This window comes from Typopeltis vanoorti, chromosome 25 (genome assembly GCF_054136105.1).
Source record: "Typopeltis vanoorti isolate ZY-2024b chromosome 25, IOZ_Tvanoo_1.0, whole genome shotgun sequence".
NCBI classification, from domain to species: domain Eukaryota; kingdom Metazoa; phylum Arthropoda; class Arachnida; order Uropygi; family Thelyphonidae; genus Typopeltis; species Typopeltis vanoorti.
In genome coordinates this window covers 6,922,700-6,950,610 of record NC_143573.1, presented here as the reverse complement: position 1 = coordinate 6,950,610, position 27,911 = coordinate 6,922,700, and the positions used below count along the sequence as shown (strand labels likewise).

At 35.0% G+C, this 27,911-nt stretch overlaps 1 protein-coding gene across 2 annotated transcripts in view; it reads left to right on the top strand.

Moving 5' to 3' along the window:
* Window positions 1-4,571, top strand: part of LOC150092514 (MOB kinase activator 2-like) — a 191,236-nt gene extending 186,665 nt beyond the window's left edge. For both annotated transcript variants that reach the window (XM_090414652.1, XM_090414653.1), the window contains exon 5: window positions 3,824-4,571. In XM_090414652.1, coding sequence (XP_090270778.1) covers window positions 3,824-4,383 — 560 coding nt within the window. In that variant the 3' untranslated portion in view covers window positions 4,384-4,571. The remainder of the gene's footprint in view (window positions 1-3,823) is intronic.
* Window positions 4,572-27,911: the final 23,340 nt, after the last annotated feature.

Below are 27,911 nucleotides of genomic sequence, written 5' to 3'. Positions count from 1 at the left end.
TTTGCTGCTTCAATAAATGTTGTTGTTGTTATGTTCCATCAAGTCGTTTTCAACTCCTGGTGATTCTATGAACATACATTCTCCATTCAGATCTGTCACTAGCCATATCTTTCAGAATTTCCAAGCACATTCCAGTTGCTTCTTTAACTCCATCCACCCATCTAATTCTTGGTTTTCCTCTTCTCCTGCTTCCATCAACTTTAGCAAGCATTATCATCTTCTCCAGACTGTCATTTGCTCGTATAATATGTCTGAAGTATGACAATTTTTGCTTGATGATCATAGCTTTGAGGGAGCAACCTGGCTTTATTCTGTCTATCACTGATTTATTGGTTTTTCTTTGCAGTCCATGTTATTCTTAGTAAGCGTCTCCAAACCCATAATTCAAAAGCATCTATCTTCCTTCTTTCACTCTTTCTCAGGGTCCAACTTTCCCATCCATACAGCACCACAGGGAATACCACTGCTTTCACGATTCTGATTTTTGTTGTGAGGCTAATATCTTTATCTTTAAAGATCTTGCTTAAATTTGTCATTGCTTTCTTTCCGAGTAATAATCTTCTAACTTCTTCAGTACAATAACCATCTTGATCAATTCAGGATCTAGGAGCACAAAATTGTTAACTGCTTCCATTTTCTCCCCATCTACTTCAAAATCATTAAGTTCACATGTTGCCATAACTTTTGTCTTTTTGAGGTTAAGTTGAAGACCATATTTAGCACTTTCTTCTTTAACTTTCATAATAAGTTCCTCCAAATCTTCTTTGCATTCTGCTAGCAAGGTGGTATCATCTGCATACCTCAAATTATTAATATTTTTTCCACCAATTTTAATTCCAACTGGAGACTCCTCCAGCCCTGCCGTTCTTAAAATATATTCGCTGTATAAGTTAAACAGGTACGGAGATAAAATGCATCCTTGTCACACCCCTTTACCTACTGTGAAATACTCAGTTTCTCCAAGATCTGTTCGGACAGTAGCTTCTTGTTCATAATAAAGATTCCTCAGAAGGATAATGAAATGCTCTGGTACTCCCATTTTTCTTAACATTCCGCAGTTTCACATGATCTACAGAGTCAAAGGCCTTGCTATAGTCAAGGAAACAAAGGTAGACATTCTTTTGATATTCCTGTGCTCTTTCTATTATCCATCTCACATTGGCGATTTGATCTCTTATTCCTCTAACGTTTTGAAATCCTGCTTGTTCATCTGATATTTCTCTCTTCATGAATGGTTCCAGTCTTTTCTGAATGATCTTAAGTAATACTTTACTTCTTTACTTGCATGAGAAATCAGTGCTATAGTTCTGTAATTCTCGCACTTTCTTGCATCACCTTTCTTCAATAAAGGTATATAAACTGATTTTTTCCATTCTCTAGGCCATTTAGTTGTGATCCAAATTTGCTGATATAGAGCTGTTAAAATTTTAACTGCCACTTCTCCCAGGACTTTGAGCAGCTCAATAGGTATTCCATCTCCTCCTGGTGCCTTCTTACTGGATAGCTGTTGCAGTGCCCACCTCACTTCACTCTCTAGTGGTACTGGCTCCTGTGTATAATCCTGCTCTTCAAATTTGTCAGTAATTTTAGAGTCCTTTCTGTAAAGAGCTTCTGTATATGCTTTCCATCTTTCTTTTATGTCTGCAGCTTCTGGAAGATATCCTTTGTGTTTACTTTTCAATATTGTCACCTTGGCACTAAACTTCCCTGTTAGTTCTCTGATCTTGAAAAGATCTCTTGTTTTGGTCTTCTGTTTGTTGGCATTCCTGGTTAAAGTATTTTTCCTTGTCTCTTCTGGCTTGTCATTGAAACTCTGCATTCAAATGCCTTACTTCCTGCAAATTTCCTGTGGCCTTCATTTTCCTCCTTTCCTGAGCAGTTTTGATGGCATCTTCTGACAGCCATTTAAACTTCTTACAAACTGTTGGAATATTCTTCTTTGTTTCTGTTTTAATTATATCTTTAATCTATCCATAGTTCATCTGGTTTTCTTTCACACAAATTGAGTGTGTTGAATCTGTTCTGTATACTAATATTGTATTCAGCTGGTATGTTTCCAAGATCATATCTGATCAACATTTGTGTTGTTTTCAGTTTCTGTAATATCACATGTATTGTAGCCACTAATAACTCATGGTCTGTTCCACAGTTTGCACCTGGAAAAGTCTTGATAGACTGAATTGTACTTCTCCATCTTCTTTGTCCAAGTATATAATCAATTTGATTTTTGTATTGTCCATCAGGTGATATCTATGTGTACAATCTTCTTTTGTGCTGTTTAAAGCAAGTGTTAGCAACAAACAAAGAATTCTCTGCACAAAATTCTACTAGTCTCTTCCCTGCAGTGTTATGAATACCTAAACCAAAACGACCTGTTATTCCTTGTTCCTCGGTCTCTCCCACTTTTGCATTCCAATCTCCGATAAGTAGCCATAAATTGCGCTTTGGTGTTGCATCTATTACTTGTAACTTGCCATCAAATTCTTCAATGTCTTCTTCTGGTGCCTCTGTAGTGGGTGCATAAACCTGAATGATGGTCATATTCATTGGATGTCCACTCACTCTGAGAGAAATGATTCTATCACTCACTGGATTATAACCTAATATATACCTAGCCATCTTTTTCCTGAGTAAGAAAGATACTCCATTTTTACAACTTGTCTCATGTCCTGAGTAATACACCATATAGTCCCATGACTGAAAATGGTCCATTCCTATCCATCTAAGTTCACTTATTCCCAATATATCCAGCTTCTTGCACTCCATTTCCATCTTTATTATTTCCAGCTTACCTTGGTTCATACTTCTAACATTCCAAGTTTCAATCCTGTGGTTTCTTGTGAAACAGGGAGCCTCCTTTTCCAACCAGCAACATCCGTGACCAAGCTTCCTTCCGGGTTTGACCTGGACACATCATAAAAACTAGTTCTACTTATGGAAGCCCTCTGTTCTTCCCCAGTTGCACGTTGGATGCCTTCAGGCCTGGAGGTCTTACCATCCAGCATCATATCGTACTTTCTCATTTTTGGCATGTTCATAGAATGTTCTTGGCAAGGTACAGTTCAGGTATACCATTGCCTTCCTCTGGAATAAGTATACTGCTGCAATATCTTTGCAGTCCTCTCATATTTTTGCTATGTTGTTATGCAGGATACAATTTAAATTTTTGCTATGTTGTTATGCAGGATACACTTTAAAAAGTGATATTTCTTTATGCTAACTGCTTTCTATATTTGAAGGTTGAATTTGGCAGAGTCACAGTATTTCTGTATTTGAGTCAGATCTCTCACTACAACTAGATAGTCAGTAATATTGCTGTTATTATTAAAAGATACCCAGTGAATAGCACAGAAAACTTCACTTCTTTAAGCATTATTGAGTTAAATAATTAAGTAAACTCTGCATAATTTTACATGAACATTGAAGCATTCTGAGGCTGCTTTCAGTCCTATATTGTATAAGATTGCTATTGCTTGGTAAAAAGTTACCAAGAACTTTTTTTTTTCATTTCATCTTTTCAAGATCTTTTAATCTTGAATACTACTAATAACTTGAAACATTTTTATAAGATTTTTCACCTATCTGTGCTGAGTCAGTTGTTTGCAGTCTCTAGTTTTTTGCCTACAAGATAAGTTGACCTACAGAACACTTGCACACACAGCAAACATGTTACATTAACGCATCATGGTCTTTCTCACCTGAAACACTGCAGCCTATTTGTTGAGAAGTAAAAATGAATTTTTTTTAATAATAATATTTTTATGCATATATACTGATATTATTTCTTAATATTAGCAACTAATAATTTGTTTGTTTATTTCAGATAAGGATTTCCCAAGTTCCTTTGAGTGCATAGTGAAGAAAATTCAGAGATTGCTATTTCATGTTTTGGCCCATATTTATCATGCCCACTTCAAGGAAATAGTGCTATTAAATTTGCATGCACACTTAAACTGTCTCTTTTCTCATTTCATGCTATTTAATGAATTCTTCAAGATGGTAGATGAGAAAGAGAGTGAAGTTTTACAGGATTTGGCATTAGCATTACAACTCTGTTCCAAGGAAAAGAGGATTAAAACAAATGTAGACTTAAAAGAAAAGAGTTTTGTAGCGTCTTCAGAAAAATCTGATGCTATAAACAATGAAATTAATGAGCATAATGACTATGTTATAAGCAAGCGACTACCTTCCTCTTCCTCCTCCTCTTCTTCAGTGTTCCACTCACAGTCATCACAGTCAATAGCGTCATCTATAACAGCTTTACATTCAAGGTCCAGTTTAGGAAGTCATTCCAGCACAGGCTCTTGTGCAATGGATTCTGCTCTGTATTCACTTTCTTCTTCAGCAACTTCCTATGGCTCTTCTCCACTCAAGTTCCAATAACTATTCAGGAAACATCAAGCTACTTGAATTATTTCCCTTACCATCCCTCCCATCCAAACAGAGAACTTAGTAATGCACTTCAGTTCAATCTGAATTATACTGAATACAAACTTATAATAAAAAAAAATACTACTAATAGCCTTAAAATATTTGAACATTTCTAGTTAAATAGCTCTAATAACTAATTAGATTTGCAGTATATGATGACAATTAATTAACACTTATGCATGCCTTAGCAAAACAAACAACTGAGTGCAAGTGCATTTCTCAGGAATAGTGTTCCTATAAGAACATATATTAGAAAAATACTGTAACCAAATGATACAGTAGTTATTGACATTTTTGAATTATGGTATAATTATGAGTTTTTTGATATTCATTCTAATTATATATTCTCCCTTAAGATGATAATTATTTGAATTGCTTCTGCAGTTTAAAAAAGAAGAGAGATTTGTAGAAATAGTATTTATTTTTGTACTGAATATTATATTTTAGAAAAATAGAAAATGGGAACTGATACTTCTTATTGATGACATAATTTTATACTATATAAAAAACCTAATTTATAGATTCTGCAGTGTGTGTTTTGAAATATTTTTTCTGCAAATTTATCTTTCCTGTTTCACACATCAGTTTGCTGTCATCAAGTTATAAGTACCTCGCATTGCTTTTGTATTTCTTCTCATGGCTAACTTGGTCGATGCAATTTTTTTGCTTCTGTCTTCTTCCTTCTCTGTGGTAGTTACTATAGCATTATTATTCATATAATTTTTATATCAATTGGAAATAGTAAAGAAATTATCTTCTATTAATGGGAGAATTGTAATGTAATAATGGTTTATGTTTGGCTTTGCTATCTGATTACAAGTTAATCGTGTGATCTTTTATCCCTCTTACATGTTAGGCTCAGTGGTTTGTCACTGAGTAATAGTCATGAGTTTGTCACTTGGTTTAGAAACTTGATTTATGCTCTGATAGGATATGCTGTGTCAGTCAATTGCATGCATTTTGTGGCTTTTTTTTTTTTTTTTTTCCTGAAGGTAAAACTCTGCTACATACATATTAAGGAGGCTCACTTACCTTTAGTGACAAACCTAGCCCTTTGCACCCAAAGAACATTATCATTACTAATTCCACCATAATATAGAGCCTCTTTATCAGCCAACATTTGTTTCACTTTTTTTTTTAATATACTCTACTACCACAATGCTTTGACCTTTTGTCAGTTTCATTTCATTTGCCTACACTGAAGTTGGTTTGTAATACACACACAACACTGAAAAATCTGTAATTTAACAGTATAATCTTAGTAAAATATCCTTACTGTGGTTATGTGTTTTCTTTTATTTCGACAGAAATATTAACTTCATCAAGTTTGAAGGCTGCAGCCCTTCTCTTACCCTTCATATATACTCACAGATGAAACCAATCATCTGAAATTTGAATTTTTCTAATTTAATCTTTATTCATTGCATTCTTTGACTTGGGTCACAATGAAATTATTATTATGATTATTATTGATACCACTGGTCTTCTTATGCTGCTGTACCATCATAGAAATCTCCAGAATGCAGCAAAGTCTATTATACTCACAATAAGTGAATAATAGATCTTTAAAGTATCTTTGTAGTCTACACCATTAAGTTCTACAAAAAAAGAAATAAGTAAATTGAACATCTAACAAAAGACATTCATCATTTTCTCACAATATTAAAGGTGAATACATTGTAAGTGGAGTAATTTTTTTGAACCACATGAAACTGCTTCCATTCTCTGTTTTGTTAGACATTTCATAGATGGCTCAGCAGGGCTCTTAAATCAAATATTTTTATTTTTTTCTTTATTATTGATAGATTTTTTACATTGATATTTTGCAATAAAATATCTAGAATTACTATAACAAATGATATCTCCATACCGGTATGAATCATCAACACAACTTGAGTTTTAAACCAAGAAAGGAAAACCTTATACTTCATTGATTAAATATATTTGCACTACTTCTCATCATCCAGCATCACATCTAATGCAGTTAATAGATGATACCGTTTAGTTGGCCAGACATGAATTCTGTTTCTCTAAAGACTTTTCACTGAAAGATGGGTTTGCCAACTACATGGAGCAAATCTCCTATTTAATATGAAGGTGGAATGTTTCTCCTATAATTTCTGATTTTTCATTCCATATAACATCCAAACCAAGCAGAACACAAAACATTTACAGATATAATCTAAGCAACCATTCCTTCCCCTTCCACATAATAGATACTAATTGACCGCTCCTTTTTAGGTAAGTTCAGAAGTAGACTACACTTTTTTAGATATGTTCAGAAGTGAACTACAGTTCACTTCTGAACTGTTTGGTGACATGCTTTGTTGGATAAATAGAGGTTTATTAAGTTGATCTTAAAATGACTGACTCCAGGATTTTTAGTAAATTGACAATTAACATGGCTATTAGAAGCTATTAATACTAGTTGAGATTTAGGGAATGTTTCACCTACTGCTGATTCTTAAACAGTTTATCTAATTTTTAATGACTTCTGTGTAGCACTTTCTTTTTCTTACATCTAATGCTGTGTGAAAGAGTGCTTAAAGCATGGTCTCCTAGTCTGGTTTGCCATAATTGATGGTGACATATACATTTCTTGAGTTCTCCAAGGTAGATATCAATAGATCTTCCTATCTCTCTGCCCACATTAAGTTCATAAATACAGGGCACATCATACTTTTTTTTGGATGTGAAAAGGATGGAGTTAGTCTATGTGAATGGATCAGAGTTGCTGGTTTGATATATGATTTAAATGTGGTGTAGAGTTTATATTTATTTAGAACTCTGGCTATTTTTTCAGATGTACTCTGGATTTAAGGGATGGTAATAATCTGTTCACTTTATATCAGAAAGCTATATCTTAAAAAAAAAAACAAGTTCAGCCATTACGATTAACTTTGATACTATTTGCTGCTGTACCACTAATAGAGACCCTTGATCAAGTCCCATATGTATTACAGAAAGGAAAAATATACAAACAACTGTATAGGACAACAGTGGCTTTCTCCTTTAGTTAGTTTCCACCTAAATACTTTGAAAATCAAACACTAAGCACACCAACACTCTGACTGTGCTATTTTTAGTGCATTTAAATAGCCAATATCCAAAAATCCACTTCATAATACAGAATCAAATAACTATCTGCTCTTCCTAGATACACTAATCAGACTTTTCAAATAGTACATTATCTTTTTCTATTTATAGAAAGTCAACACATACACACACTGGAAGATATTTACACAAAAACAATGATATCATCATTGTTTTTGTGTAAATATTTTCCAGTGTGTGTATGTGTTGACATCCAGCCCAACAATACAGTATCTTTAAAACATGCAGAGGCAGTGCTATTTGTTATAATGATGCTGCTCTTGCCAGTGAACTTACCTATTGCCACACGTTTTTAGCCACTGGCTATAACACACTTCTCCCATCACAAAAAAAAAAAAAAAAAAAAAAAAGAGAGATGCCACTTTTCTTAATATGCAAGATTACATCAAAACTGTTACCATCCCTTATAATCCAAGGCACATCTGAAAAGCTGGAGTTCTTAATAAATATAAGCTCTACACCACTCAAACTTAGAACTCATTTGGACTAAGGACAGACTCCATCCTGTTACACAACCAGGAGTGTATGGAATGCTACACTTGTGAGCTGGCTTACTATGTATAGATGGAGACAGAAAGATCTTTTTACATCTGCTTATGTCAGTAAAATACTTATGCTGTAACCATTATGATGAATTAGAACCAACAGACCATTCTTTATCCCTTCACACAAGAAGAAAATTAAAGTGCTACACAAAGGCTATTTTAAGTTGAAGAAACTGTTTTTGGAATCACAGCAGCTATGAAGCATTTCCAAAATCTCAACAAGTATGGTTGTATTAATTTACCAAAAATCTGGGTGTCAGTCATTTTAAGATCAACATAACACCTTGATGAAGAGAAACTTCTCTTCATCAAACAGTAGTTGGCACCAAATTAAGGCTTAAGTGCTTTGTGCTTGTTAGTTTTAAAACTGTTTCCTCCTAAATAAGTGATATATTTGTCACACTACACAAATCCTAACAATCTGTGCTCCATGGATGCTGGGTATAAAAACTAGCAAAACACTGCTAACACATAAGCTTATTTACTTATTAGAAGTTTTATAAATCGTGTTTATGGATGAATAACCATTTGTAGTTATTTATGATATGTTATACTTCACTTTTATTCTGATATTAGATTGTATTCCATAATTTTCATATTTGGAAAGCATCATAAAAGACTAGATGCTAGCTAAAAATATGTGAAACATAGCTAGCAGAATGATTCAGATAACAAAGCCAGAAGTAAATTAATATTATGCATGTCTTAAAATTAAGACAACTGTTTGTAAGAAGTATAGTTTTTTTTTTTAATTTTTATGTATTTATTTATTTTTATTGCATCAAGTTTTGCAGTAATTACTCTGCTCACATACAGTCAGATTTTGTCATTTCCAGTAATATAAAAATAATTAGATATGTCACCATCAATATTAATAAATGACATTTATCATTTATTGAGAAATTGGAGCTTATGAGGTTACCAGTAATCTGCATGTGTGTGTAAACAGTTTTTATTTGTTGGACTCCTTTTAGATGGGTGGGATGGTTATTAGGAAGTAAAGAGTGTGGTTTCAATATCTTTAAGCCATTGCTAACAGTACATCAAGCAGGACATGCCTTGTAATTATGAACTCTCACAAAGGGTTCATTGGTGCCTCTAAGCTGTGATTACTATATTTATTTTGGATTAGATGAATTTATCTTTTGTATAGATTCATGTGAAACACTGTATTCAGCCCATTCCTTGCAACGTGTATTTTTTTTTTTAATACTGTCTTATCCTGTGCTAAAAGTATCATTTAAATATATTAGATTTATTAACGATGTGATTCACTCAGTTCTTTAGGAGAGTATGCATTTGTTTAGCAATTATATTGTACGTTACCTAAAATTTCATTTTTCAGACTGTTTTTTCCTTTCTGAAAACTTTATATAGAAGATTAATTGGTTTCTTCTCATGCATGATAAAGCTGTCATTACAGCCAAAAAAAAAAGGGGAAAAAAAGTTATTATTCTTGTGGTCATAATCCGTTTGATCATCTCCAGAGCTAAGAATTTAAAAAGCTTTTAATAGCCTTTATCTGTGATACTGATGGACCTTTGTACAGATGAAGTTATGAATAGAATGTGATATATGTAGAAATATTACATATTTCTGATAAGAATTAAATTTTGAAAAGTGAATTCACAAATGGATTCCTTTCAACTTCATTAATGTTTATTGTGGTAAGTATCTTTTTTCTGTTAACAACTAGGAATGGTATTATTTATGATGTTAATGGAGTTGTGAGAGACAATAGTATGAATTAATCTGATTGAAAGAAATTATTAATTACTTATTCTTTCCAGATATATTCAGGGAGCAGGCTTCCCTTATATTATTAAAAACATGTCAATATTTTGCAGCTTGTTAACTTTTGTATATAATGAAAATCTATTTAAATATCAGTTATCATATATAGCATAGTTATTGGAATGTATAGGAAGACAAGTTATCCAATCTGTTTTTTTGTGAGTAGTAGTGTTAAATATACCTTTTGTAACTGTTTGAAAATCGTTTCTTTTCCTTCAGTTAGTATGGATTGTGAGTTAACACACAGCTAGCTCCAAATTCATAGTGCTAAGTAATAGCTCACCAGTAGCAAATGCAAACCTGTTTACTGATTAAGATGTTTATAGCCATCTAAGAGGACATGCTGAAAGTTGATATCTTGTTATGATGAATAAAGGGGCTGTCATATATTATTTTCCTTTGAAGTAATGGAATGTGTGAATTTTAAGTAAAAGAAAAACAAATAATATAGTTTAACATTTATTTATGAGAAACAAGTAACAAATAGTATACTGTATACACATGACATTTTCAGTGAGACATTGCAAAGACCATTATAATTGATAGCTTTCATGATATGTTTTCTTTATTTGTTTTTTCTTCCCTCACATCTTTTAGCGTTTCTGCTTTTATTTGATTTTTTTTTTAACTTTATTGTGGGATAAAACATTTATTAATCTTTACAAAGAATGTGTGTTCAGTTTTTTTTTTTTTTTTTTTTTTTGGGGGGGGGGGTTGAAATTATGATACATCAAATATCTATTATCCACAAGATATTCAAGGTTCTTTTTTGGAGTTGGGGAGAGGACATTTGCTGATGATATGCTTCATATATGCAATAAAAGTATTTTATTAAAATTAGTTTACAAAATGAATATTCTAAATTTAGATCATTTATTTAAAAAAGATCAGACATTCTGTTTTCTTGATTTCAGGAAGTGAGAGATTAAAATTATTTTACATTATCTAAATGTTATATCTAACTGTCATTGCATTAATTGACAGCTAAAAATTGCATACAGATGAATCATCAAAACCACTAGCAAAAAAAGGCATAACATATACTAACGTAAAGTATAATTCAGCTTGTCTTTGAAACTATCATTTGTTAAATTGACATTTAGTGATAGTGAATGTTATGTTGTATTTAGATCAGAAAATAGCATTCACGCAGGATCATAAATGACCAGTTAATCTGCACATGTCTGCTTTCTACCAAGAATTATATTTAAAGACCTTGAGAAGGAATTCTGGTTTTGCCTTAGTGAAGCAAACTATACAGAAATATTCAAATAATAAACAAACCAAAACTTGCAAAATGATCACTCAGTGACTTAACTATTTTGTCTGCTTCTGTTACCTCCCTACTATCAGCACTAGTTAAAGTTAGCCTGCTGTGGTTATTCTTCCTTTTTTACTTGCCACATAATGAAATTTGTGATTGGGATTTCCTTTTGCCTTCCTTTCTGGTCATCTTTCTAGCTTGTGCTCTGTACTGTCCATGAATTTGCTTGCTGATTATCTATCTTTTTCTATTCCCTCCACAACTTTTTTTTTTTTTGTAGCTCATACTTGATGATGCTACTTATCCATCTAACTCTTACCTCATTTATCTTCCTGACTCTGTATATGTTATATCTTCTGATACTGCTTCCTTCAAATATCCCTTGACTATCTCCCATGCACCACTAATCAACCTTCTTCCCCTTTAATTCAGATGATTCTTATGCCATGGCACTACTACAAGAGGAGTCCTCAGATTGCTATAATCACCTGTAATGAAACATATATCCCTTTTAAACTGAAAATTCCATGTTTGCAATTTCATGGGTTAAGACTGAATGAAATTGGTCTGTAATTTGCTGCATCTGTTTTAGAGCCCCCCCCCCCTTATACAATGAAACTATAATTACTCTTCCCATTCAAAGGCAATGTGGCTATCTTGGTTATTGACAAGCTCTCCAGTGCCATCATCATAGCCAGCACTGTTGAACTTGATTTCCTTCCTCAGTTACATATGGTCTCAGGTAATTATTTTTTAGCAGCATCTCACTGATAATTCTTCCCAGGTTTTCATCATCAGCAAATATTTGCATTTTTGGAATAATTAACAAGGAAGTTAAACAGTAAACATCAAGTTTTTGATTACACTGCTATCTAATCCTATATGTTACATTGCATATAATGAAAAGTTGCTATATCATTTTTATTCTAGGCGTTTATTAGAACTTTTCAGCCCCCTTCCTATTTGTCAGATGCCTTTGCAGAATCAAAAAAATAATAATAATAAATAATAAAAATATTCTTTATCAGCTTCTGACATTAATGCCAAATGTTAATTTACTAAAACAAGTAACTTCTGTCACTTTGTGACCCAATAATGACTTATGCTTTCATTCATCCAGTCCTAGTTCTAACCAACTTATCCAAAACTTTAATTACTACTCTCAAAATGGCAGCTGGTCTATAATATGATGTTTTACTTATATGCTCTCTTTTGTGTCATTGCACTATTTTTGCCTTTCATTCTTTTCAGCAACAATATATGATGAACTTACTATACACATAAATTACATAAAGAAAACTAAAGCATTTAATATAAACCACTTATGTTTTATGATGAGTATCTCATCACATCATCAAAGTGAACACAGAAAAAGAACGGACAGTTATATGAAGCATGACATTTACATGGAGTTTCTACTAGCCAGGATCCTGAGGACAACACAAATTCTTCACTCAAGTCCTTTCAGATTTGAGTGCCTCTTCAAAGAATGTTATGAAGCTCTTCACATTCAATTACTACTTTAATTACTAAATTGCAATCATGGTCTAAAAATTTCAAAATTCTGGGAAATGGTGATTTGGAACTCTTGCTAATATCAACATTATTCGTAATATCTGTATGCAATTCTTATTCAAACAGTTTTGTTAATATATTTATATACATACTCTTATATGCAGATAGAGATATATACTACAGTAATCTACCATTTATCTGACCTTCAAAACAATTCAATTATCAGACCCTTCAGTTATCCGAACTTGCCATTTTGATAATTGAAGAGTCAGATAAACAGTAGATTACTATATATAACATGTATTCATAGATTGATTTATTCATTTTATTTGTGAATATTTTTATATTCACTTTATATGAATAATCTGTTAACTGTATATTTTCTCATATGCTATTTTTATGCAAATGTTATTTAATTTTTATTTTATTTCTAATTTAATAAGTTTTTCTTTTAAAATTTATCTTAACATATGCTTTTACATCTCTGTAATGCAACGAGCCTTGTGCTCTGTTGCCCATTGACTATGTTTGTTTATAACTGTATAATGACTACATATACAATTTTTCATGAGTTCCTAATGGTATCATATGACTGACTAGAGAGTGGCAGAAAGAAAGTGCTCTGCAGCGTTTGTTGTCATTTCTTTTTAGCTCCATGTAACTGTCCCTTCTTTTTGTGTTTGCTCCATTGTGATGAAATACTGATTACAAAACATGTCATTTATATTATTATATTTTATTGTAACACAGTCTACAAAATTTAATTTATAAAATAACAGTATATGTCTAATTCATATGAAATTCAGAAAGACCTAATTGTGTGTGGCCATCATCCTGCTTAAGCCAGTAATTATACTGAGGAAAATATTTCCTCTTTCAGCAATAGTATATGAGTTCAACAACTCTGCATCTTTCAGATTGCTTAAAATGCATGGTTTTATTAAAATAGGACAGTAAGTTAAATAATCTGGCTTAATTATTTCACCTAATTATATAAGTTAATGAATTGAAAGTATCTCACACTCAATGCAGTATATAAACTTGTAATTTTTTTTCTTGAAAATTGGAAAATACATACTAAAATATGATTACTTGTAATAGCTTATGTTCTGTATTTTGTATGCTCTGCTTATTATATTCAGTAATGAACTGCTTGAGAAGTAGATTCTTTGGGATGTAATTAACGTGTAGTTTTTCAGAATGCCAATACTGTTGTTATCTGGTAAAGGGAAATTTGGGTGTTGCATATAAAAATAATAATCACTTAATTGTATATTACTGTAAATACAGTATGTTGTTAATACAGTAATACCTTGCAGTATGCTATTTTGCAATATAATTATTTTGGTTTTATGCTCACTGTGCATTGATTTTGCTTCAACACATGCTTGTTTTGGTTACATGCTGTTACAAACATGACACCACAAGAACTCATGACAAGAAATTTTAAAATTTGGATGTCATTAAAATGCAATAATAATTATTTAATTAAAGCTGCATATTGTTTCACATATATAATTTTAAATATTAAATGTTTGTTTAGAATATTAATGGAAATTATTTTTAACAGTTTTCCTTAAGATTTACTAAGACCTTATTTTACTGATAGGCAACATACCTATTTTCCCTTGAGAACTTATCATTACATCTTTGTTTCAATCCTCCACAATCTCTTTTTTCCTGTAGGGCAACATAAAACCTTTCTTAACAGCCTTCTTTCTGCCATTCTTTCAACATTTCTTTCTCTCCTCTGTTCTGCTCTTTTAACATTTAGGATATATAAAGCCATTATATAAAGCATTTAGGATATATAGTTGCCAGCCTGGCTGGCCAAGTGGTTAGCATATCCGCTCTCCAGCCAATAGGCTCCAGGCTCGAATCCTGCCATGGGCATGGATGTTTGTGATTGTCTGTGGAAATATTAGTGCTGGTGGTCCGCAGTAGATGGTGTTGGTGTAGTTGTGGTCAGCTGGCAGATTGAGTAGTGGAGACAGAGTTGTAGAGCAGGTGCCCTCCCTCGATGAGTCTTTCGATTCCCTGGAGGTGCCAAATAATAATGATAAATTTATCTCTTTTCTGATATCTTCATTTTTGAAATGTATTCTTTTCCTGCACTTGAGGAATTTTATTTCATGTCATCATCAAGGTCTTTTTTCTCTTGTGCTTCTGATCCAAAAACTAATCTATGGTCATAACTTTATAGCATTCTGTTTGTAATCCTTTTCTGGCTTTACTTTTAAAATTCTTCTTATTGGCTTCATATATGCTAAAATTTGACACCAGCGCATTAAATGTAATGTTGTTCCCTAAATAGTGGTACTTATTTACGTATACAGTTATTAAGAACTATAGTACTCAGATTTAGCTCAGAATTTTCTAATAAAAGCCATTACTTTAGTTTTAGGAATTAAAATTTTTATATTAGTGTTTAGAATTTCTGTATTAATTTCTGTAAAAATAGAAATTCTATGAATAAGGTGAATGTCAGTATTAATTACTTTTTTTTATGATTGATGTCACGTATACATATATATGAAATGGATATATCTGCAGTCCATTTATCCCTGTGAGTAATAGTTATTTCCATAGAATAGTCAAAGCCAAATCCTAAAATGATTTGTGTTACTTGGTTAGTACTTTGAAACCTGCTCAGTTTGATAATTTGCCAAAATAATGCCTTTACATAGTTGATGATTCAGCATGTTCCTAAATTAAATTTCTGCATTTTTCTATAGTTTGTTTTAAAATAAGTACATTATCAATACAAGAGCAGCCACTGAAAGCACTTTGTTTTTTACCTAAATGTTAAATATTTTAGTTTTCTTTTAGTATACTATAAATTTTATACGTGCTGTTGAAAAGGCTTATTCCTTATAATTTCCAGTCACTTAGAGAATTATATCTTTTCGATATTTTTTTCATAAATTTAGAAATCTTTAATCTAATAGATTGTCTCCAAATAAATTCTTGACTTATTCTATCAAAACTTCTAGTCTTCCTTTTGAATTTTTAAGTTTTCAGCATTTTGGAGTTCTTCCATATTACGGACAACTCCAAGGAGTCCTTAGACTCATCGAGGCACTAAACATCATGTCAAGAACTATTCAGCATTCACACAGTACTTATCATACTTTGCTTTGAACTGATTCACAGTCATGGCACCCACATCAGACTCTGGCAGCTTATTCCCCTCATTCACCACTCTCCAAGCAAGAAACCTAGTTCTAACACCCTTTCTAACTAATACACTCTTGCTCAGTTTTCATGGATGGCCCCTAGTTCTCCCATCAACAGACTTGTTCTGAAAAATTTCCTCTGAATTAATTCTGTAAAAACTCCTCAGTAATTTGAATGTCTCAATCATACACCTCTTTTTCACCTATCAACCAATTTCTGCATCCCACAGATCTTCAACCTGTTCTTGAAAGGTTCATTCCATAGACCAGCTATCATCTTGGTCACTTGCCTCTGGATCCTCTCTACCTCCTCCCCCATCAAGAAGAAATCCTGGCACCCAGATCTGGACACAATAGTCAAGATGGGATCTTATCTAGGCTCGATAAAGAGGAACAATAACATGCTTGTCTCTGCTCGTCAAAGTATTCTTCAGTAACCAAGTGATCTGATGAGCTGATTTAGCCACTTTTGCTATATGCCCCTTAAACTTCAACTCCCTATCCACCAACACTTCCAAATCTCTGGCTTCGTCAATTTCCTGAAGTACAGTTCCACCAATGTGGTATACTGTTGCTAATCTTTTCACCCCAAAATGCATAACCTTACACTTTGCCACATTAAACTGACATCCAGTAGAGTCCAGTCTGCCAATCTATCCAAATCATCCTGCAAAATTTTGACATGTGTATTCAACTATTGCTCCACCCAACTTTGCATCATCGGCAAATAAACAAATGAACACTGCTTCTCAGATCCTTTCATATATCATTAATGAACAAATTAAATAGCAATGGTCCAAGAACAGAACCCTGCATCACACCACTAGTCACAGGCCTTCTTTTGGACTCTACTCCTGAGTAAACTACTTTCTGATGTGAGATGTGCTGCTATATACTAATATTCACTTCTAAACTGATTGTTATAGAAACTTCTGGTGTATAAGGATTTATAGTGTTCTATTATTATTCAGGCCTCCAAGGAGTCAAAAGACTCATCGAGGGAGGTCCTTCCTAAGACATAAAGTCTGTCAAGACTCATCGAGGGGAGGTCCCCCCCCTGAGAAACACAAAGTCTATCATACCACTCTTTAAACTCACTGACCGTTCTCGCTCCCACCACTCCATCAGGCAATGCATTCCACGGCTCAACCACCCTCCACACAAAGAAACTACTCCTTACCCTCTTGTTCACAGTTTCCTTTTGTAACTTCCAGGGATGGCCTCTTGTCATCACTCCTTCCTGCTGTTCAACCAAGCGAAAGAACTCCTCAGTGTCAACCCTGTAACCACCTCTCAACAGTTTAAAAGTCTCAATCATATCACCTCTCCTTCTTCTATCCACCAAACTCTGCAGTCTACATTCTCTCAGCCGATCCTCATAACTATCCTTGTACAGTCCTGAAACCATCTTTGTCATCCATCTTTGTATCCTTTCCACAGTTTATTTATCCCCTTCAAATCCTGGGGACCAAATCTGAGAACAATAGTCCAAGTGTGGTCTGATCAGAGACTTATACAACGGAATGATAACCCTCTTATCTCTGCAGGTCAGTGTCCTTCTCATAATAGCAGCAATCCTCTGTGTTACCTTCACCACCTTTGCAATATGTCCCCTAAACTTCAGGTTTCTATCAATCATCAACCCCAGATCTCTTGTCTCCCCTACTTCCTCCAGTATAACTCCTCCCATAGAGTATGCAGCATCCCATCGATGTTTCCCAAACCTCAAGACCTTACATTTTGCTGCATTACTGACACCCCCATTCATTTGCCCATCTATCTAGCTTATTCAAATCCTCTTGCAGGGCTACCACATCTGCACTATTACTAATAATCCTTCTCAGCTTCGCATCATCTGCAAACAACTGAATATCCCCCTGCAATCCACTGGCTATGTCATTGATATAAAGGTTAAACAATATAGGTCCTAGTACTGAGCCCTGTGGGATCCCACTTGTAATCCTCTGCCTCCTGGAAACTGCTCCACCATACACAACTCTCTGATACCTATCAGACAGCCAATCCTGAATCCAGTTGACCAATCTGACATCCAGACCCATGTGCTGCAACTTAAATATCAGCTTATCATGTGGCACCCTGTCAAATGCCTTCGGCAAGTCTAAGAAAATTGCAGTATATGCCGTTTATTTATGACATTTAACTTTGCATTATCTTTTTCATTTTACATACTTCTTCTCGAATGTTTTCTGGTATAAATAATTTAAGTATGCCATTCTCGTTTGAAGCATAGGAGCAGAGTCAATTTTTATTTGGTAAGGATACCATCCACAATGTTCAAACCTCCAGCCCTGATGATTAGAGTTCTCTTCATCTGGTACCTTTCCTTTAACTTCTCCATCTTTGGGAAGACCCTTTTAGTAGCTGTTTTACTCCTAGTTTAGCTTAGTGTATTATTGTTGCATGCACACCTCCTTACCACAGCACTGTTTCCAGAGACATCTTAAGGAAAGTATAACTGGCTGCTTATGTACTGGTTACTAGACAAGTTGATTTGATTTAATGGAAGACAACACTGCCAAGATTAAGATAAACTATGTTTAATTACATCCAGGTTATATGGACATCATCTGGGGGTTCGAACAACACTTATCTAAAATAGAACATACTGTAGATTGTGATGTTAATACTTACGGTTTCAAAGTGTTAACAAAGCATGACCACTTTCCTTCAGACACTAATCAGATACCAATTATTTCCTTGACATTTAAAAGATATAATATATTAATGCCACAATGTGTAGATTGCTCATTTTAAAGAATATTCTTGTTTCTATCCTTGAAGATGTCTATATAACTCAGACAAAATATTAGATGTAATTTAATATAGTTTTTATAGCTGATTTATTAAATATCTAATATTTAATAAATCAGCCTTTGATAAAACACTGATTGTAAGTATAGAGTTCCTGTAACTGTGTTCAAACATTGACTATCATTATTAATCTGCACATTTAGAATACACACGTTTGCCTGGATTTTGATACTCTTTAGAAATCTTTTTATAAATACCATTTTCGTGGGAAAACTCATGTTGCAATATACTATTCAAGAGCTAGAATTTGAAAGGCAAAGTTAGTCAGCAGAGTTTTTCTTCTAATTAAGACCTTTCCTCTATTAAACAGATGAAATAATTTGGATTATATACAACATAACTGACTGACACAGTAATCTGATAATTCATGACCTCAGCAAAATAGCCCAGTTCATTTTGAAGTTAAAAGAATGCAGCTTGAGTATGTGGTGAGGTATTACTGTATATTTTTATAGTTTATCTTCTTGCAGGTATTCAGTTTTACTGATTATATTAAGATATTTTTTTCTTCCTAGTAGTGAACCTCATGCAAATTTGAAAAGAATTGCATATATATATTCCAAGACTTTATGATAATAAAATATATCCCATGTTAGAATATTTTTGAAGGATAATTGTAGTAAAATGAAAAGCCAGTAGAAGTGTCTATGTATATATGTTCATTTTAAAGTACTTTCCAAGAAAAATTTTGCTATAGATATTACTGTATTCAGAACTAAAATTATAAGGAATATCCAGAGATAATCCTAAGGTATAAGTTAGGCTCCACAGAGAATAAAAGCACATTAGAATTGTAAAATGGCACTACACTTTGCACTTGTACAGTCATGTAATTCAAAGAGATGCTAGTCAGAGGTGAAAATAAAAGTTAGTTATACAGATTTGAATGTGTTGTTTAATTATTGTGCTTATCTGAGAGGAGGAAAAAAGTGTTTCATAAGATTACTTTTAATTAAGCATTATAGAACTTGCCTTAAAAGATACACTAAAATATTGATAAGAACCTCAGCATTGTTTTCACATGATCATATCTTTCATACATTATTATAGTTATCATACCCAGTTATTTATAGCAGCTTATGAACCATTTTTGTTTTAATATAATTATCTCATGGTGCATAGATAGTAGAATTATGTGTAGATGAAGGATAGATGGTGGATTGTGTGGAGTGGAGTGTCCTCCCACAGTTAGTCCTTGAAAGTGTCACAACAATAAATAAAATTTCACTAGATTTCAAACCAGCATCTTCAAAGCAATATAGTGTAATTTAACAGCTATACATGCAAGGCATTATAACCAAATAAATAACGAAATTTCAAAATTATAACTGAAACTAAGAACTATAGTCACAGCAAGCATTCCTCTGGGGCTTGGTTGGTTTCTGTGCCTAGTGCATAAACTTATGCACTAGGCACAGCAACCAACTAATAATGCATAAATTTGTAACTGTGCAGCAATTAAGGAGATAATTCTTTGTACTTTGTTCCTCTGGTATAATTTAAATTAGAGGATGGCTAATGGACAGATATCAAAGAGTTATTTAATGAGTTGATTCCAGAAAAAGAAAGTGACTAGTGGTGTACCATAGGGCTCAGGACTTAGTTCTTTATTGTTTCATTTGTATATCAATGATATAGAAAATGATTTCACAAGAAATTATTATTTTTTTTATTATTATTATTATCCAGGCCTCCATGGAATCAAAAACTCATCATGGGAAGTCCTTCCTAAGAAACACAAAAGTCTATCAAGACTCATCGAGGGGAGGTCCCCCCCCCCTAAGAAACACAAAGTCTATCATACCACTCCTTAAACTCATTGATTGTTCTCGCTCTCACCACTCCATCAGGCAATGCATTCCATGTTTCAACCACCCTCCATGCAAAGAAACCACTCCTCATCCTCTTGCTCACGGTTTTTCGTAACTTTCCTTTCGTAACTTCCAAGGATGGCCTCTTGTCATCTCTCCTTTCTGCTGTTCAACCAAGTGAAAGAACTCCCCAGTGTCAACCCTGTAACCACCTTTCAACAGTTCTCAATCATATTACCTCCTTCTATCCATCAAACTCTGCAGTCCACATTCCTTCAGCCGATCCTCATAACTAACATTGTACAGTCCTGAAACCATCTTTGTTATCCACCTTTGTACCCTTTCCACAGTTAATTTATCCCCTTCAAATCCTGGAAACCAAATCTGAGAACAATAGTCTTAAATGTGGCCTGATCAGAGTCTTATACAACGGAATGATAACCCTTTTATCTCTGCAGGTCAGTGTCATTATTGCAGCAATCCTGTGTTACCTTCACCACCTTTGCAATATGTCCCCTAAACTTCAGGTTTCTATCTGGGGAGGCAGGTAGGGAGATGATGCATGGGGAATGTGGGAAATGGGCTGGGGGAGTGACTGGTGTGGTGGGGAAGGCAGGACTAGAATGTGAGGGGAGATTTGGCATTACCAGCAAACAAATATTCAGTTGTTTGCTGATGATGCCAAACTGGGAGGAGCAATGTAAATGAAGGTGATGCAGAGATCCTGCAGGAAGACTTAAACTGACCACCAGTATGGGCAAAGGTAAATGGCTGCCGGCTTAATGGCACATGGGAGGAAGGAATTGGATTTTATGCGGTTATTAAGGGATAACTATCTGCGACAGCATGTAATGGAAAATACTAGGAGAGTGCTTGACCTAGTAATTGCATCTGAGAATTTGGCTGTAACGAATATGACCACATTGCCACCAATTGGCGAGAGTGAACATAGGGTCTTGACTTGGGAGGTGGCTAAAGGTGTGGAATTTACAATTAAGACAGGGTACATGTGGAATTATCAAGCTGGTAAGTATGACAAGCTTAGGAGTTTGATTGGTTCAGTGCCATGGCATGTAAAACTGCAAGGGCTGGATGTTGATAGTGCATGGGAGGCGGTTAGGAAGTGTTTAAATGAGGCAATGGCTGACTGTACACCCAGAGTCCGAATAATAAATCAAGTAAGGGTTAAATGGATGAATAACACCATTAAGCTTGAGCTGCAAAAAAAAAGAAACAACTGTGGAGAGAATTTAAGGAGAAAGGTGACCGGCAGGCACATGAACGGTATAAAGCGCAGGCCAGAAGGGTAACGAGTGTGGTAAGAAAAGCAAAAACGGATTATGAAAGAACATTAGCCATGCAGGCTAAAGAGAATCCCAAACAGTTTTTTTCTATATTTTGCAAGTTAAAGAAAAAACGTATATGGCAGAATAATTTTAAAGAATGCCGATGGTAGGTAGGTAACCGAATCAGTTGATATAGTTGAATTACTGAGCAAGCACTTTGCAAGAATATATCATCCAGGTGGTGACATTGCAGGAACGAATGAACCAATCACTTATACGGGAATTGTGGTGAATGAAGTGGAGGCGAGTAGTCTATTACAAAACCTTAATGTCAATACATCTGTGGGATTGGATGGTATACCAGCTCATGTCGTACGTGAAGCGGCTAAAGAATTGTCAATGCCCTTGACCATTTTGTTTAATTTTGAGTCTCTGGTCTGGGTTAGTCCCAAGGGGGTGGAAAGAAGGGAAAATAGTTCCACTGCATAAAGGAGGTTCCAAGACTGTTGTAAATTACTGACCGATTAGCATATCAGGAATCGTTGTCAAGTCTTGGAGAAATTAGGCGAGAAAAATACAGGATTGGATAGATGAAAATGGGATACTGTATAGGGGACAACATGGTTTTGTGAAGGGTAGATCATGCCTCATTAACTTGCTCACGTTTTATAACACAGTGATGACTGAACTGGATAAGGGTAATGGGTTTACAGTGATTCTACTGGACCTTGCCAAGGTCTTTGACAGGATACCACATGGAATTCTAATCAGTAAACTGCAGCATATGGGGATGGATATAGGGTTGGTGAAATGGATAGGAGGGTGGTTGATGGAGAGATATCAGAGAGTGGTTTATTCAGGCGTAGAGTCCAAAAGACATCTTGTGACTAGTGGTGTGCCATAAGGCTCTGTTCTTGGGCCACTACTTTTCAATTTGCTCATTATCGATATAGGAAAGGATCTGAGAGGAAGTGTTCACTTGTTTGCTGATAATGCAAAGTTGGGTAGAGCAATAGTGAGTGCACAGGATGCCAAAATTTTGCAAGATGATTTGGATAGTTTGGAGGACTGGGCTAAGAAAAATGGATGTCGATTTAATGTAGCAAAGTGTAAGGTTATGCATTTTGGGTGAAACAATTAGCAGCAGTATATCACGTTGGTGGAACCGTACTCCAGGAGATTGATGAGGCCAGTTATTTGGGAGTGTTGGTGGATAGGGAGTTGAAGTTTAGGGGGCACATCGCAAAAGTGGCTAAATCAGCTCATCAAATCACTTGGCTGCTGAAAAATACTTTAACAAGCAGAGACAAACAAGTTATTGTTTCTCTGTATCGAGCCTTGACAAACAAGTTATTGTTTCTCTGTATCGAGCCTTGACAAACAAGTTATTGTTTCTCTGTATCGAGCCATCTAGACTACTGTGCCCAGATATGGCGCCAGAGTTTCTTCTTGAATGGGGAGGAGGTGGAGAGGATCCAGAGACAAGTGACCCAGATGATAGCAGGTCTATGGAATGAACCCTATGAGAATAGGTTGAAGATTTGTGGGTTGCAAAAATTGGTTGATAGGCAGAAAAGGGGTGATATCATTGAGACATTCAAATTACTGAAGTGTTTCTATAAGATTAATTCAGAAGATATTTTTGAGAATAGGACTGGTGGTGGGAGGACTAGAGGCCAAACATGGAAGCTGGGCAAGAATGTGGTTAGCAAGGGTGTTAGAGCTAGGTTTTTTTACTTGGAGAGTGGTGAATGAGTGGAATAAGCTGCCAGAGTCTGTTGTGGGTACTATGACTGTGAATAAGTTCAACGCGAGGGTATGATAGATACTGTGCGAATGTCGAATAGTTGTTCTTGACATGATGTTAGGGCCTCCCTCGATGAGTCTGTCTACTCCTTGGAGTTGCCCGAAATAATAATAATAACCAACACCTAAATCTATCATTATGTATATGAATTATCATGGTGCTCCAAAGATGCTGGTTTAAAACCCAACAAAATGCTAAGTATGCTGACAAATGTCTGTTTTTTTTTCTTATGTCATAATTATATTTAAAAACAATCTAAACATTTTTATACAATGATCTTATCTAGTATCGCCTGATTTCCAAAACTTATTCTTCAAAACATCTTGCCTCATTAGTAAAGTAGGGTGAAAAATATTATTGTATGGGTACTCCCATGGAGTATGAAGAGCTGTCATGAAAGGTCCAATTTAGCCAAGAACATCTATTGTACTTCTTGAACCCATTAAAAGATACAGTACCCACAACTGACTCTAGCAACCCATTCCATTCATTTACCACGCTCCACACAAAAAAAATCTAATCCTCACACCCTTACTAACTAGACTCAGTCAACTTCCAGAGATGACCTCTTAGTTCTGTTCCTCCCTCTTCTCTAGCCAAGTGCTGAAATATTTCATCTGCATCAATCTTATAAAACCTATTAAGTAACTTAAATGTTTCTCTCATATCCCTTCTTTTTCACCTATCAACCAACTTTTTCAACCCACAAACCTTAAAACTATCCTCATAGGAATGTTCCACAGACCACTCACCATCTTGGTCACTTGTCTCTGGATCCTCTCCACTACATCCTCATGAAACCCAGGTGACCAGACCTGAGCACAGTAATCCATATGTGGATGTATTAAAGCCTTATACAGAGGAATGATAGCTTACCTAATCTTTGCTTGTTAGTGTGTTCTTCAATAACCAAGTAATCCTGTAAGCCATCCTGGCTACTTTAGCAATATGCTTGCTAAACTTCGACTCTTGGACTACTAACACCTCCAAATCCCTGGCTTCATCACTTTTCTGGAGTAATATTCCCTCAATATGGTACACAGTTTATAATCTGTTTATCCCCAAATGTATAACTTGACATTTCTCCACATGAAATTGCACCTATTATCTTTTGCCCATACTCTTAATCTATTTAAATCATCCTGCAAGCTCTCCACATCACTATGATTAGCTATCCACCCATCAGTGACTTTTAACAGGCACTTAAACACCCACAGCCTTCCAAGTATCCTTGGACTTCCCAACCGTAATACCAGGATAAGGCAGTTACCCCTATGCCTCTATGTGTCCTATGTCTGTAGATGTGCATGTTCATCACAGGGCTGGTTTGCCTGTTCTGAGGGACAAAAAACCAGAGTTTCTGGGTGAAAAAACTCCTACCTCTGTATGAGACCGTCTAACTCACCTTTCGTCAAAAGAGACCAGAAAGGTTCCTCATGTCACTGATGGGAATCGAACCCAGGTCTTTCCGACCAAAGGGCTTTGTTTATACTGACTGAGCTACAGAGGCTCTATGATTAACTATCACCATACTAAATTTTGCATAATCAGCAAACGAGTCAGTATTTCCCTTCAAATTATAACCAGAGGCACGCCTGTGTGCAAAACTTTAGTTGCTGCTCCTATTCCACCTCCCCCCTCTAATAAAAAAATCACTTTAAAAAAACGTTTTTTTAAGTATTTCCTCCTCTTTGGCACCTTTACTATCCTTGTGCCTGTGCGCATCGCACACATTGCACATATGGTCAGAATGCCCCTGATTATAACCTATATCATTTATCCAAAAAATGAAACAGTAGTGATCGAAACACAGAGCCTTATAGCACTCCACTAATCAAGTGATTTTACCTGGATTTTGCTCCTGTACCACTTTTTTTGGTATCTGTCCATCAGCCACCCTTATATCATATCACCAGTTTCATAACCATCCTATCGGTTCTAATTTGTATAACACAATTCCATGTGGTATTCTGTCAAACACCTTTGTAAAATCCAGCAGTATCATCATGTAGCCATTCTCTTTTACCAAATTAACTGCCATTCTGTTATAAAAAAAAAGGTAATTTTTAAAAGGTAAAAAAGATATGATCTTAGTAATTTACTAAGGTATGACCAACCCCCCCCCCCCTTCACAAAGTCATGATGCCCCTCATAGCATATCATATCATATTCTTATCCACCCATTCCTGAATTCTCTCTCTTTGACTAACTTTTCTATCATTTTACAATCACCTTTGAAATGCTGAGTGGTCTGTAATTTGCTACTTTAGTCTTTGAGCCTCCTTTATGCAAAGGAATTATTTTTCCCTCCTTCCACTACCTCAGGATTTTGCGATAGCTGAGACTTAAATTGAACAACCTAGTCAGACACACTGCCAGCTCCCTTGCACATGCTTGCAAAATGCCAGCCACTATTCCATCTAATCCTGCGGCCATGTTTGCATTCAGATTCTACAGTATCCTAAGTATCTCCAATTCATCAATCTCTGTTCTCACATCAGTATCCTCACTTGGATGATATACCCTTGCAAAGTGGTCACTGTGTGACTCAACTATTTTGTCTGCTCTTTCACCTCACTACCATCAGTACTCACTAACATTATCCTTCCATAGTTATTCTTCCTCTTACTTGCTGAACAGAAGAACTCAAGGATTTCCTTTGCTTTTCTAGGCTAATTTCTTCTCATAATCAGATTTTGCCTTCCTTACCATGCTGTGGTCACCTTTCTTGCCTGACACTTGTACTTCTCATGACTTTGTTGGTCACATTTCTCCTTATATACCCTCCACAACATTTTCTCTTTTTTTGAAGCTCATGCTTAATGATACTACTCATCCATTTAACTATGTATACAGTCTGATATTGCTTCCTTTAGATACTCCTTGACTATCTCCCCATGCACTGTAAATATTCTTCCCTTGCAGATTTTTATGTCATAGCACTTCTTGCTGCCTCTTACACTTGTCATAATCATCTGCCTTGCACTTTTGCATATATCCTTTCTTGACATAACATTCCACATATTTTGCAACTTCCCAAGTCAAGACTGCATGATCACTCTCTCCAGTTGGAGACGATGTGGCCAACTTGGTTGTGGATAGCTCTTCTGATCCTATGACCAGATCCAACACTCATACCCAAGTTCCCTCCATCATATGCTGCCTCAAGTAATTCTCTCTCAGTAAGTCTATAAATTCTATTTCCTTCCTGCAGTATGATCTTTCCTCCTGGTCTAGTTGAAGATCTCATAATAATTACTCAACCTAACCTGCACTTACTGTACTAATTTGTTGATGCATGTCTTCAACATGATTCTTGGATTCCCTTGGCCTATAACAGCGACCAGCTCTATATTTTGTCTGTTGGTTTCAATCTCACCTATGTGGTACTTTTTTTTTTTTTTGGCTGTAATTCATCTACTATCAGCAGATGATAGTAGATGAACCTGAAAAATACTAAAGTCCTCACTTTTTAATTCTTGTAACTACATCATTGCTGTTAGCCAAGTCTCATCAATTCCTATAACTTTTAGCGAAGTTGCACTAATCAATGCCAAAAATCCCTCTTATTCCTAATTAATAATGTAATATCATGTACTGCAGCTGTAATAGTATGAGCTAATATACACATGATTTATGACTCATTATTTTGATTCATCGTTTGACTGTAGCTAATGGTCTATTTCCCTGATGATGTCCACGTAACATTGGATTAAATATTTTGGAGTTTTTTTAGTAAATTCTGTATAATTTAATACCTCTTATTCCTGATACTTGTAGCATTAGCATATAGAAACCATAGCATCCCCTTAGGTCCCGACTACTTTTACATCCTGAATTGACTATCCCATTCAATATCATTGCTTGAGAGACTAGATTCTTCATAGTTTCATCATTCTCACATTCATTTATCTAATGGGTGTCTGCACACAAACTCACCTGCATCCACTCTAATTGCTTTAGTTTACCTTACTTGTACACTCTTGGTGAATAATGCTCTCCCTAGACACCTAACTCTGAATCCATTTAATTGCAGTCCATTAGCATTATATAAATCCTTCCCATCCATCAAATTCAGACCATAGGTTCACAAACTCTAGGTAAATTCTTCAGCACAATTAGCATATTGATTCAGTTGTTATCAGTGCCATCCTCCCCACTTTGCCTCGATTATAGCATGACAGGAAACTTGCAATCTTCAGCCTCTCACTCGTGTTTTCACTTCCAGTAATTTCTTTGTCCTCCCTCACACAATACTTTTCACCTCTCAGGTAATTAGTGCCCGCCAAAACAATCAGGTCTTTTACTTTACCTTTTGGCATCCTGAAAGCATCAC